The 12,614-nt window shown below is 39.2% G+C and overlaps 3 protein-coding genes across 3 annotated transcripts; 1 reads left to right on the top strand and 2 right to left on the bottom strand.

Annotated features, from left to right (window-relative positions):
- Positions 1–685: 685 nt before the first annotated feature.
- Positions 686–6,573, bottom strand: LOC123712287 (pre-mRNA-splicing factor ISY1 homolog). Its single transcript, XM_045665298.1, has 7 exons — positions 6,410–6,573; positions 6,064–6,086; positions 5,718–5,881; positions 2,981–3,184; positions 2,130–2,279; positions 1,927–2,018; positions 686–885 (listed from the first exon to the last, which is right to left on the bottom strand). Exons 1-7 carry the CDS (start codon positions 6,410–6,412, stop codon positions 730–732), a joined length of 792 nt encoding a protein of 263 aa, XP_045521254.1. The 5' UTR covers positions 6,413–6,573; the 3' UTR covers positions 686–729.
- LOC123712286 lies at positions 3,200–5,387 on the bottom strand. Its single transcript, XM_045665297.1, has 2 exons — positions 3,979–5,387; positions 3,200–3,909 (listed from the first exon to the last, which is right to left on the bottom strand). Exons 1-2 carry the CDS (start codon positions 5,288–5,290, stop codon positions 3,311–3,313), a joined length of 1,911 nt encoding a protein of 636 aa, XP_045521253.1. The 5' UTR covers positions 5,291–5,387; the 3' UTR covers positions 3,200–3,310.
- A 1,984-nt stretch (positions 6,574–8,557) lies between the features above and the next one.
- Positions 8,558–9,289, top strand: LOC123712270. The gene has a single exon (XM_045665280.1). The coding sequence runs from the start codon at positions 8,558–8,560 to the stop codon at positions 9,287–9,289; it is 732 nt and encodes a 243-aa protein (XP_045521236.1).
- Positions 9,290–12,614: the final 3,325 nt, after the last annotated feature.

The raw sequence follows: 12,614 nt of genomic DNA, 5'->3' as shown, positions 1-12,614 counted from the left end.
TGAGTTTTGAGAGTTTTGGAAGTCTGTACTGTCCAAGAACTCTTCTGTTTGTAAAGAGTTATTAACTCTGTTTTTGATGGGTTGACAGACAGCTCATGCTCCACCTCTCAATCACTTTGGAAGCCCTTCTCATGAGGTCCCATAAGGTGCTTTCAAAGCTCCCCGATATTAAGATAGCTATGTCGTCCGCATATCCCACTGTGTAGAGATTGCCAGCGCTGAGTTCTGTAATAAGCTCGTTAACTACAAGGTTCCACAGTAGTGGTGCTAGGACTCCTTGTGGACAACCTCTGCTGACAATGCCTCGTGTTGGGGAATTAACGGTGAACTGTATAGCTCTTTGTTTGTCCATTCTATAAGAGTTGGTGGTGCTCCACGGATTCCTAGTGCTCTGGTTATAATCGTGAATTTGTTTTGTCACGTGAAGTCACGTATATTCGAGCGGATTGTAGTTGACAAGACACGCACACACACACACTTTATTACACAATTCATTATTAGCGGTATTGTCAGTACATAAACTCTTCGTGTATAAGATATACATCATTTTGCCTATATTTTTAATTTAAAAAGTATTATTTTAAAAAAGCTATTAATCAATAAAATTTTACAAAAAAAAAAAATTCGGTGTTGTATAATTTAATTTTTGTGGATGTTAAATTAAAAACATTTTTAATTTTACGAAATGAATACAATTTTATGTAAAAATAAATTTATTCATAACTAAGGTCAACTTCCTTCAATCTTTACATCGAGACAGCCATATTTCTCCAATAACTCTTGTTTCTTTCTTCTGAGTAATGCTTCTTCTACATCTTTCTGTGACGGCACTGCTACGTGTGAAACTGGTTTTTCTTCGTCATCTTCTAGTCTTTTGTCTTCGGGCTGGAAATGAAATTACGTATTTTATTATTATTTTATCTTACTATCATGGATTTTTGTAATATGACGACAAATGTTTTTGAAGTGAAACTTTTTTAGGCGTATGAGGGTATAATTTTTACGGATGAAACGCAATAATAATAATATTAGTGTCACAAAGATGTGCAGCGTTTGTGTCGAAGAAAAGGGTGAGAGCGATTGAGACCGGTTGAGAGAGTGAGAAAGGGCGAACGTAGCCCTGGAGTGAGAATAGAGAGCAAGCAAGTGAAAAAGATCGACAAGAGAGTAAGGGAGATCAAGAAAAAATACACGCTGTTGGTGGATGTATTTGTTTAAAACTTTAGATGGCAATTCAGTCGCGTCTTGTGCAGTAAACGCAGATGTTTTGTTCATTTATATTATCATTAGCACATAAACAGTGTGAATGAATGTACAAATACATGGAGTGATCATATACTGGCACATGATTGTCTATTGGGGCTTTTACCTTAGTAATAATTAATTTACAAAGAAGTTTCGCTTCTGACATGTGTACTTTGTATGCACGCACTTTTTTACATCCTACAACTGAGTCCTTACTGTCTATATAATGAGGTTAGTTTTACAGATTTTGAGATGTACATCGACATTCCATACATAACCATCGGTACTGGAAGTTACAGAGTAAGAGCTCTGCTCTTTCGTTGTTGCCTTGTTAGAATAATCAATTTATATAATATCAAATCTTCAATACTAAAACATGATTCGGAGACTTCCTTAAACTACTTCTAGCAATATTATAGAAGATAACGACTCTCCGTCTACTAGTTATGACTGCAATGAATTTTCGTATCATCAAGAAAACCTACCTTTTATTGAATGATCTTTGTCACCTACTACACCCTACCTACTTTTTTCAAAATATATATTTCAGATATATTTAACTTAAGATTAGAATGAAAATATTTGTAAATACGATCAAATTACTTCCTTTCAAGGCCACTTAGTTTTACTCTATATCGATATCGAGCATAATCAGCTATTACTGAAACTGAACGAACTTACGTCTTCTGGATAGATATTCTCCTCTTCGGGTATATCTTCTTCTGTGTTCTGCTCTTTATTTCTTTCCCATTCATCCATTACTCTTGCTATTGCTGTAACAAAAACAAGAAGTATTAATACACCGTATATTTCTATAACAACACATAACTCACATTTTTTTTGTGTGTATGTGTTACATTCCATATATTCATTTTATAATTTACCGTCTTTCTCAGCCTCCTTCTCCAACGGTTCCAGGAGCCCATCATCATCATCTCTGTATCCGTAGTAATCTGCATCCACGTCACGCATAAGATCTGCGCGCGTTCTACGAGGCGGTGGTGGAGGCTCTTGCTCGAATAATTCTCTCACTCCTAAAATTTAGAAATGAACATTATTTCTAACACTCCAAGGAGTCGCAAGTTTTGCAGAAATTCTGTTCACTGAAATTAAAAATAATATCTGTACAGAATGGTACCTAGAAGATCTACGTTCATTGCTGAATTGTAAAATCGTTAAAATGATAAATAATATGTTTTAACAATCTATTTACTAATTGTATCAAGTAACAACCATATCCATACTAATCTGACTATACAAAAAAGAAAAAATGTAAGCTACATTGCCTTGCCAAAAATTCGAACAAATTACGGCCAGAGTTTGCTGACGTTTGACGGGCAACTATTTAATAGTTTGCGTCGATTACAATTGCCAATACAGTGGCGCCTTTAAGAGACGTTTGGAGTGATTTATTATGGATTTATGGCTGACAATAAATCATAAATTAGTTGTTGTTTATTGTTTACAATTTTTTTTTAATTATTGTTGTTGTTGCTTGTTCTGTAACTGTTAAAAAAGTGTTGTATTTTTATCTAATAAGCCATGTCTCTTGCCTACCGTTGTACTTTTTTAGTAATTGACAAATTATTAATAATATTATTGTATTAGTATAATCCTATTGTAATATTAATTTAATTAATAAGCGTGTTATATTATTGAATTCATTCATACATTCAGGAAATCTAGGAAAGTTGACTAATTTGTAATAATAAACTTATTAGAAATATCAACAAACCTGGTAAATCCTTGGCTGCGCCAAAATACTTGTAACCCCGGTTTCCTGGCACTTCCTTGCCATCTTGGTCCAACATCCGCGGGCCTACTCTAGCATGGTCGGGCCCGCCTAGTGATCTTATCTGCACTTCCCAATGACGTTTTTCCCGCATCAACTTGTTAATTTCGTCATTCAAATCACGTATCCGAAATTCTCCGAGTCCAGCTAAAAATGTTAATATTTTAGGGGGTCATAATTATGAGTACCATAATACAATAAAGAAAACGACAAAGTCACAATCGCCTCAGACTATATTATTTTTAATGTTTTGAAAATGACAAATTAAAAAAGTTATTTTTTTATCTTCTTGGATTTGTTGGGGCTCTTGTTTTTATTCTTCTTCGCTTTTAAATCCGTTTTACTTTTCGTCTTTTTCTTTTTACCCTTTTTAACGTCTGATTTCGACGGTTTCATTTTAATATCGCTGGAGCTACACTGCTGGGATAAGTTATTATTTATTGTGGGTTGCTGTGGCGCCTTTGGAGTAATGAGCTCAATTTCCAGATCTGTTTTCTTATCTTTTGTTTCCAATTTCTTTCCTATTTTAAGAATAAAAACATCTTTTTGGGGGTGTATTTGTTTCGACATATTCACTGGAACCGGGCAATTACTTGGTGTTATGTTAATGATCCTCCTATCTTTATCTGATCGCTTATCGTGTGTTTTATGAGTGTACATTAAGTTTGACGTATAAGTGTTGGAGGCTCTGTCATTTGGCAGTTGAAACTGAATTTGGTCGCCAGTGTTATACGGAGTTTCTTCACATGTACATAATTCTTGAATCTTATCGTATTTTCCCATTCTATCGATCTTTGTGCTTTTAGGCACCCGTATTTTTAATTCATTAGAGTTCACTTTTGCAAATATTTCGTCATATTTGTTGGGGCTTTCTAAAACAGAAGGTTAATTAAGTATCGTATTGCTGAAAGATAAAAATAAATTTCCTAGATCTAAGTTACCTTGGTTGTATATATGTTTCTGTTGGGCAACATATTCTCTAGTTGATTGAGGAGACAAAGTTGACAACTGTGAGACTGGACTTTCCGGTCTACGCGACGACATCGTGTGCATACTACGCGGTACCTCGCGTCTCGTAAGGACCTCTTCGTCTAGCAGTACTTTGCCTTGGCAGTCCATCTCAACATTCTGACATGCATAGAGGGACATTCCATTATCTTCTTTTCGAAGATATGCAGTTCCTTGAGGTTTTGATGTAGCGCTAAATGCCGTTGTAATTTCTTTTCCAAGAAAAGACATTCGCGTTGTTATTTCTACCATCCCGATAGACTCGTTCTGGTCGCTGTCACCACAATATAAATAAAACATTTGTTTCGATAGCGGCGTAGAAGTCGTACATATAATATTGTCCGTCGGCTGTTCCTCTGTCCACTTTTTGCATAGTTCCTCTCTTAGTTTGGAGAATTGTTTTGTGTAATCCATTTTCGTTTCAGCAATTTTCGTAACACAGTTTGAGCAAGGTGGTTGCTTAGACATTTGAAGATTTACAACAAACTCCTTAATACCGCAAATTTTATCGTATGTCATAGCGAATAAGATCGATTTTCCAACGTTTAAGTGATCAAAATCAACAACTTTTCCATAAGACATGTCGTAGAGAACTATTGGTTGCTTTCCAAGAAAATTTGCAGCAATGACAAGGTTGTTGTAATCCAACTCAAAGCAATCACACTTCATATGTATTCTGTTAATGATAAGCTCAATAAGAAAAAGGTGGTATGGAAAATTAACATCTTCAGCATCTTCGGCGGCAAATACTTCTTTAGTTTTCGTAATATCATCGCTTAAACTTTTTATAGATTCTCTTAATGCATTGGCTTCACTTGTTAATTTCTTTGTCATGTTAGCTATTTTATCTATGTTGTTTATAACAGGAACCGAGCCTCGTGTAATACTTAAATCTTCCTTAGATGCTTCTTTTTCAGGTTCCCTAATAAGACTACTTGCAATGTCAGTTAACTTGCCTCCCACAGGAGATTTAAGGCTTATGCTTTTAGGACTTTGTGGACTTAGTATTCTGCTATTACGTTTTCCATCACTTTTAATTGATGCCCGTGGAGTACCTCTTTTTGACGATATAGGACTTGATGGCTTCTGGGTATTTAAGGTAGATATGGATGGCATGTTTGGAAAACCTAATGTTTCATTTTCAGCCTCCAATGTCAGAGGATATTCTGAATGTATTACTGATTTGTTCTGCGATTTGATACTTTCTTCGTGAGATTGAGGTTCTTGTAAACTAATTTGGTCCATGTTAGTGTATGCTCAGAATATAACATAATTTGGAAAATTGATACATAAAATTTTGATGACAGGTTCGGCTATTTAAAAATGGCCATGGCCTAATAGATTACCGTTACTTTAAATTTTAAATATTTATAAGTTTTTTTTGTGTTACAGATAACATATGTATATATTAGCAGTTATAAAGTATATTAAGCATTGTTTCAGAGACAATATGATCCTACCGCTACATATAAAAATATAGTTTAAATCTAAAAATATAAAATTTGTTAAATCTAAATGTAAGATAATAAAGTTACCGAATAAAAATAAAGCAATTTTGTGTTATATATCTAAATATTGTTTGTTATTTTACATAAACCAATAGAAAGAAAGGAAGATTTATATGTTAACTAGACATGATTTTTGTAATTCTAGTATAAATTGCACCATTTACCATTTTGTATTTGAGCCACTTTCTTAGCAATTTCTCTGACAATTTGGAGTCTCCACTTCTCGGCTTGTGGTAGATCATTACATTCAGATGCTAAGTAAGGCCGGCGCTCGCGCTGTCCTCCAGCTTCTTGGACTTGGGCTGCTCTCCAGCGAGCCAAAGTAGTCCTAAAAAATTTAGATTATAAGATATATACTAAAATTTAAAGTTTAGATAAGCTTTTATAACTTCTATATTTCCTTTCATTGCTTTCTAAAAATACTCATAATTTTGTAAAATAAAGTATAATATTGATAATTATTATTTAGATTCCCCAAGATTAGGTCCAGGATTAAATAATTTCACTTACATAGCCTTTTCAGCATTTCTAGCCTGCAAAGAAAAACAAACATAAAATATCAAGTATTTCACAATGTCTACTTGAGATATTTTCTTAAATAATCATAAATAATTTCTTGAGCAACATCTTGAAATTTTGGATGTTAATAACGTGTATACGTTAAAAATAAAATTCAAATTGAATATGTTTTATTACGCAAATAACAATCATATTTTTTTTATGATTTACTTTTATTTTCCACAAGCAAACATAAAGTTTACTGTTAAGATTCAATAAAGAAAACAATATAAATAATATAACCTGAAAAGAACTTAATTCAATTAATATTCAATGCCGCTTTCTAAGATATACTCACCATTGTATGTTATTTATATATTCAATCCAATTTCCTGACTAACTGATATTATACTTTTTATTAAATAATAAGATTACAATGTTGAATTCTTTATTTTTGGAAAATACAAACAATATATCTGTTTCTTTGCACAGAACTGGATATCCAATATCCACTATCCATTGTCCATAGTGATAGATTACTAGATTTTTTTTTCACCACAGATATGTATACAAGACTAGTGATTGTTACAGATTGTACTAACCTAACTTTTTTGATCACAGTGTTTGGTTGTATTTGACAGCACAGACTACAAAAAGGTGCCGATAGATGTGCTGACAGGTGTTGATAAAGATAGAAAATAAAAGAGGCAAAAGTACACCACCCTGCGGAGCACCAGTACTTACATTATTCCACTGAGTGTGGGTATCATTGATTTTAATACGACCGTTAAGATAGCTATCAAACCAGTCAAAAGCGAATGGAGGGATTTTTTAGAGCGAAGCAACCCAAGCAAAATTCCACAAAGTCCACAATATTAAAATCATTGCTAAAGTCAAGCAGAGTGAGAACAGTGAGCTGCCCACCATCCATCCCTCGGTAATGTCGTCAGAAACCTTAACCAATGCAGTAGTCGGGCGGAAGCTCGATTGGAGAGGGTCTTAAATGGAGTTTTTATTCAGAATTTACTAAGCTGTGAGTGTATAAGGCTTTTCAGAGTTTTGATAGGAATGGTAGAATAAAAAAAGGGCCGGAAGTCAGAAAAGTTAATGGGATCGGGCCGTTTGGGCATAGAAATAACTAAACTATCCTTCCAAGAAGTAGGAAATTTACCATTAGTAACTGAATAATTGAATATATGATATATGAACAGCTGGCAAGGTAGGTAAGATCAAAGCGCGACAAACTTGATTACATCCGACGAGATGGACAGCATGCAACCCTCCCCTTCGCACTCAGCGAATTCAGTCAAATTCAATCAAGGCACGAAGTTTGGAGTAGGAAGAGATTCAAGATTATTGAGCGTCTTTCCAAGAGCAGACTTATCGTAGGCAGTAAAAGGTGTTGATTACAACGATCGCGAACTACTTTATATTTTTCACGCTCCGCATTAGATTTAGCAGTTCTCATTTATGCTATCTTAGCTATGGCTCTGTTTTTTTTGTGAATCAAGCTTTTTATATCGTCAGAGAGTCAGGGAGCATGTTTAAGAGACACGCCTCACTAGGGGGGGGGGGGTTATCAAAGAGGTTCGTAATAAGCTAAGTCGTACAGACCACTTCAGTCAATTTTGGATGCATCACTGAGCAGGCTCTCATGGTCGATTCCACCAAAGCTGCGACGCATAACTACCGTTACTAGCAGGGCTTCTGTTTGGGTGGCTTCGCTTAAAAGGAGAAATAAAGAAGGTCATGATGTGAGAAGATGACAGCAGGAAGTTGCCCATGCTTAGTGACAAGGTGAGGAGAGGAAACAAAAATAAGATCTAAAAGTGACGGAGTAAGACCGGGGACTTTATGGGCATTGAGATGTAAGTTTTAAAGGTTGTAGGAGTGAGTTAAAGAAAGGAGCCGTCTGCAGTTAGAATCATTTTTCAGCAGGCATGTGTTAAAGTTTCCATTTTCCTTCCAGGCATCTTGATTAAGCCTGTAGGTGATTAGTACGTGTCGTCATGAAACAATAATTTGTTCTGAAAAGAACAGTTAATTGCGTTACCGTTAGGACAACTTTTTGCCGCGCCTCGATTTTATTGTCTACGCACCCTTCGCATCTTGGTACCACATGTTACCACTAGTGGCCAGGTAGGATAATTTTTGTATATAAATCTACAGTTTTTAAAAATTAAACACATTCCACATTCCATCTTCACCTCTTCTCAACGAATTATTAGGAAGTTTTATTTTAACCAAATAAGGACCAAACAACCTAAAGTAAAACTACCCTAAAGTGGTGACCCCGAGAAGAACACCAAGAAAATTGAAGATGACGAACACAGAAAATTCCGGTGCAGAGCGTCAAGTTTCATCACATCCGTCGAGCCAAGAAGTCTCCGGTATCTCACTGTCGCTCCGTGTCCCACCATTCTGGCGCGACCAGCCGCTCCTCTGGTTCTGCAGTTTCGAAGCAGCAACCGCCGATCTGAAACGAAGCCAGGCCCAGCTCGCCCAGATGGTCATCGCACAGCTTGAAAAGCAAGATATCCAAAACATCGCTGATCTCATTTGCTCGCCGCCGGAAGCAGATTACTACAACGCCATTAAAGACCGTTTAATATCGCTATACGAAGAATCTAACAGCGCACAAACGAAGAAGCTACTGTCGCAAGTTGAGCTTGGAGACCAGAAACCCAGCCAGCTGATGAGGCAAATGAAGCAGCTTAACAAGGACAAATTTCCCGAGAGCACCATCAAAATGATGTGGCTCGAGCATCTGCCGCCACACATTCGTTCCGTGCTAGTCGTCAGCGAAGCGTTTAAAATCAACACGACGCTTGACGACCTGACCTTGCTCGCGGACAAGATGATGGAAGTCCACACGCCGTCGCAACACATCGCTGCCGTCGCAACGCCTTTCACACCTGTAGCATCGCCACCAATTCCAGAACAACCAACCATCGACACCCTTATCGGTGAAATAAGAAGGTTGTCTTTGGAAGTTGCCGAGCTACGAGTACAACCGCGCGACAACTACCGCAACAGTCGTTCTCGCTACCATTTACAATCACGCTCGCGGAACGCATCAACAAAGCGCAACGAAAACCGACGAGAGTCGCAGATGGAAGATCGAAGCCGGAAAAAATCTCCAATGCCGTACTGCTATTACCATCATCGCTACGGTATGGACGCGAAGAAATGCGCACCACCATGCAGTTTCAAGCCCATAAACCAGTCGGAAAACTAAAAGTAACGCTGGCCGCGGCGGGAACCGGCGTTACCGAATCATCACACCGCCTTTTCGTTACCGACAGGGTAACTAAACATACCTTTTTGGTCGACACAGGAGCCAATATCTCCGTGCTACCAAAGGCAAAAGGCTCACGCGAAAAACCACTGCCGTTTCAACTCTACGCCGCCAACAACACGGTCATTCCAACATACGGAGAGAAGTCACTCCAACTCGATCTTAACCTCCGAAGACCATATACATGGAAATTCGTCATAGCAGATGTGTCTAAGGCAATCCTGGGAGCAGATTTCTTGCAGTACCACCACCTCATTGTCGACGTAAAAAACAGAAGATTGATCGACGGGAAAACAAAACTGGTAACAAACGCTCAACTCAGTACTGCAGACATACCTACAGTTCGTAGTATTGACATTGAGCAAAATTACCACAGCATACTAGAAGATTTCCCAGGCACAACCAGAATCACTTCAATGAAGCTTAGTCCCAAACATTCCGTTGAACACTTCATTGAAACAAATGGACCTCCCCTTCACTGCAAGCCACGCCCCATTGCACCGCATCGTTACGAAATGGTCAGGAAAGAATTCCAAAACATGATCGATCAAGGGTTATGCAGACCAAGCAAAAGCCCTTGGGCATCACCTCTTCACGTCGTGCCAAAGAAGAATGGAGACCTACGCGTGTGTGGCGATTACCGAAGACTCAACGCCATAACCAAGCCCGATCGGTATCCCATACCACGCATACGTGACTTCACATACCAACTCGCAGGGAAGAAAATTTTCTCCACACTCGACCTCAATCGCGCGTACCAACAACTGCCAGTCAGCGAGCAAGATGTGGAGAAAACCGCCATCATCACACCTTTTGGTCTTTTCGAGTTTCCGCGCATGTGTCCTGGTCTAAAGAACGCCGGACAGACTTTCCAACGCTTTATTCACGAAGTACTGCGCGAACTCGACTTCGTATTCCCTTTCGTTGATGATCTACTCATAGCATCAATCGACGAGGAAGAGCACCGAAAACATCTACGCATCGTATTACAGCGACTAGAAGAATACGGCATCACCATCAACCCATCAAAATGTGTTTTCGGCCAGCCAACTGTGAAATTCCTCGGTCACCAAGTCACAGCGGAAGGAATACAGCCACCCCAAGAGAAGGTACAAGCTATTACAGATTTTCCAAAACCACAAACCGTAGAAGAACTACGACGTTTTCTCGGTATGATAAACTTTTACCGTGAAAATATCAAAGATGCCGCCACCATACAAGCGCCGTTAAATACCTACCTGCACAACGTCAAAAAGCGTGACAAAACTAAGATCGACTGGACCACTGAATCAACGCAAGCTTATGAAGCATGTAAAGAGAGCATAAAAAACGCCGCTTTACTTGCTCATCCGTCTCACCAGGCGACACTTGCTATATTCAGCGACGCTAGCGACAAAACAGCTGGTGCCGCACTCAACCAATTTATCAACAACTCATGGCAACCACTCGGCTATTTCTCGAAGAAATTCACCGACGCACAGACTCGCTACAGTACCTACGATCGAGAGCTACTCGCCATCTACATGGCTGTCAAACATTTTCGCAAAATGTTCGAGGGACGAGAAATAATAATATTCACCGACCACAAGCCGCTAACTTTCGCTTACACAAAAACAAATACAAACAGCGAATCACCGAGACGCACCCGACAGCTACTTTATATCAGCGAATTTACCACTGATATACGACACGTCAGTGGATCTCAAAATGCAGCCGCAGATGCATTATCACGTGTCGAAGCAATCACCTGTCCATCGCCGATTGACTACAATCTACTTGCAGAAGCTCAAGAACGCGATAGCGATACCATTAAAGCACTCAGTCTACAGAGCAACTTATGTTTCAAGAAAGTCAACCTGCCCGTCTCAAATATCAAATTACACTGCGAAACTTCAACCTCACAGTTACGTCCGTACCTACCAGAAGAATACCGACGTACCGCATTCAACGCAGTACATAACGTTAGCCACCCTGGAATCAAGACTACGAGAAAATTAATTACGCAACGTTACTTTTGGCCCTCAATGAACGCAGACGTCGGCAAGTGGGCAAAAGTATGCCTACAGTGTCAGCGCGCCAAAATACAACGCCACACATCAAGTCAATTATCAATTTTTTCACCAACCGAACGATTCGAACACGTTCACATCGATATCGTTGGTCCGCTACCTACCGCGGCCAGCGGTCATCGATACCTCGTGACAATGATCGACAGAGCAACAAGATGGCCCGAAGCATACCCATTATGCGAAATATCAGCTGAAGACGTCGCCAAAGCGGTATACGAAGGTTGGATTTCCCGTTTCGGTTGTCCTGTAACAATAACAACGGACCAAGGACGCCAATTTGAAAGCAGAGTATTTGCATCTCTTTCTCGCTTACTAGGAATCGAAAAAACGCGTACAACTTCATACCACGCACAGTGTAACGGTATCATCGAACGATGGCACCGTGTCCTTAAAGCCGCATTAAAAGCAAGACTACAGACCGCAAGAAGCTGGATCAACGAGCTCCCAACCGTCCTACTCGGATTACGCGCCGCTATGCGAAGTGACACCGGCGTAAGCGTCGCTCAGCTTACCTACGGTTGCAACATACGCTTACCCGGTGATTTGTTATCAACGACCTGCAATGACGTCATCATGGACTCTGGCTACATCGATCAGCTGCGCGACGAAATACGTAACCTGCAACCTATGCCGAGTCAACCACACAGCAACACAAAACCCATATTCGTTCACCGCGACCTACAATCATGTGAATACGTATTTGTACGCATAGACGCCGTAAAGAAGCCATTACAAGCACCTTACGACGGACCCTATCGCGTGCTGAAACGAGACAGTAAGATATTCACGCTGCAGTTACCTAACCGTGAAATGAATATCTCTATCGACAGACTCAAACCTGCCTACACTATCACCGAGCAAGATGTGCCTACTGATACAACAACGAGTACCTGCAACAAGCAAAACACATCAAGTGCGAGCGAACTACATGAACCATCAAATAGCCTGAAACATCAAAATGACAACACCCTGAAACATCAAAATGACAACACCCTGAAACATCAAGATGACAACAACCTGAAACAACAAGACACTGGGAACACCTCAATACCTACAAGAACAACTCGCCGAGGCCGCGTTATACGCCTGCCGGTACGCTTCGCTAGAGGGGGAATCCTGTAGGTGATTAGTACGTGTCGTCATGAAACAATAATTTGTTCTGAAAAGAACAGTTAATGGCGTTACCGTTAGGACAA

Source organism: Pieris brassicae, chromosome 7 (assembly GCF_905147105.1).
Source record: "Pieris brassicae chromosome 7, ilPieBrab1.1, whole genome shotgun sequence".
Classification (NCBI taxonomy): domain Eukaryota; kingdom Metazoa; phylum Arthropoda; class Insecta; order Lepidoptera; family Pieridae; genus Pieris; species Pieris brassicae.
Note: the sequence above shows the minus strand (reverse complement) of the source record. Positions and strands in the feature narration are given on the sequence as shown.

Excerpts from the sequence above, each read along its gene's own strand:
- LOC123712287 (XM_045665298.1), bottom strand. Across the intron at positions 3,185-5,717 it reads AGTGGCTCAAATACAAAATG|CTGGACTCGGAGAATTTCGG; the intron begins GTAAATGGTGCA and ends TAACATTTTTAG. Across the intron at positions 886-1,926 it reads AGAATATCTATCCAGAAGAC|CCCGAAGACAAAAGACTAGA; the intron begins GTAAGTTCGTTC and ends TTTCATTTCCAG.
- LOC123712286 (XM_045665297.1), bottom strand. The coding sequence starts at position 5,290 with ATGGACCAAATTAGTTTACAAGAACCTCAATCTCACGAAGAAAGTATC. Across the intron at positions 3,910-3,978 it reads GAAACATATATACAACCAAG|AAAGCCCCAACAAATATGAC; the intron begins GTAACTTAGATC and ends CTTCTGTTTTAG.
- LOC123712270 (XM_045665280.1), top strand. The coding sequence starts at position 8,558 with ATGGTCATCGCACAGCTTGAAAAGCAAGATATCCAAAACATCGCTGAT.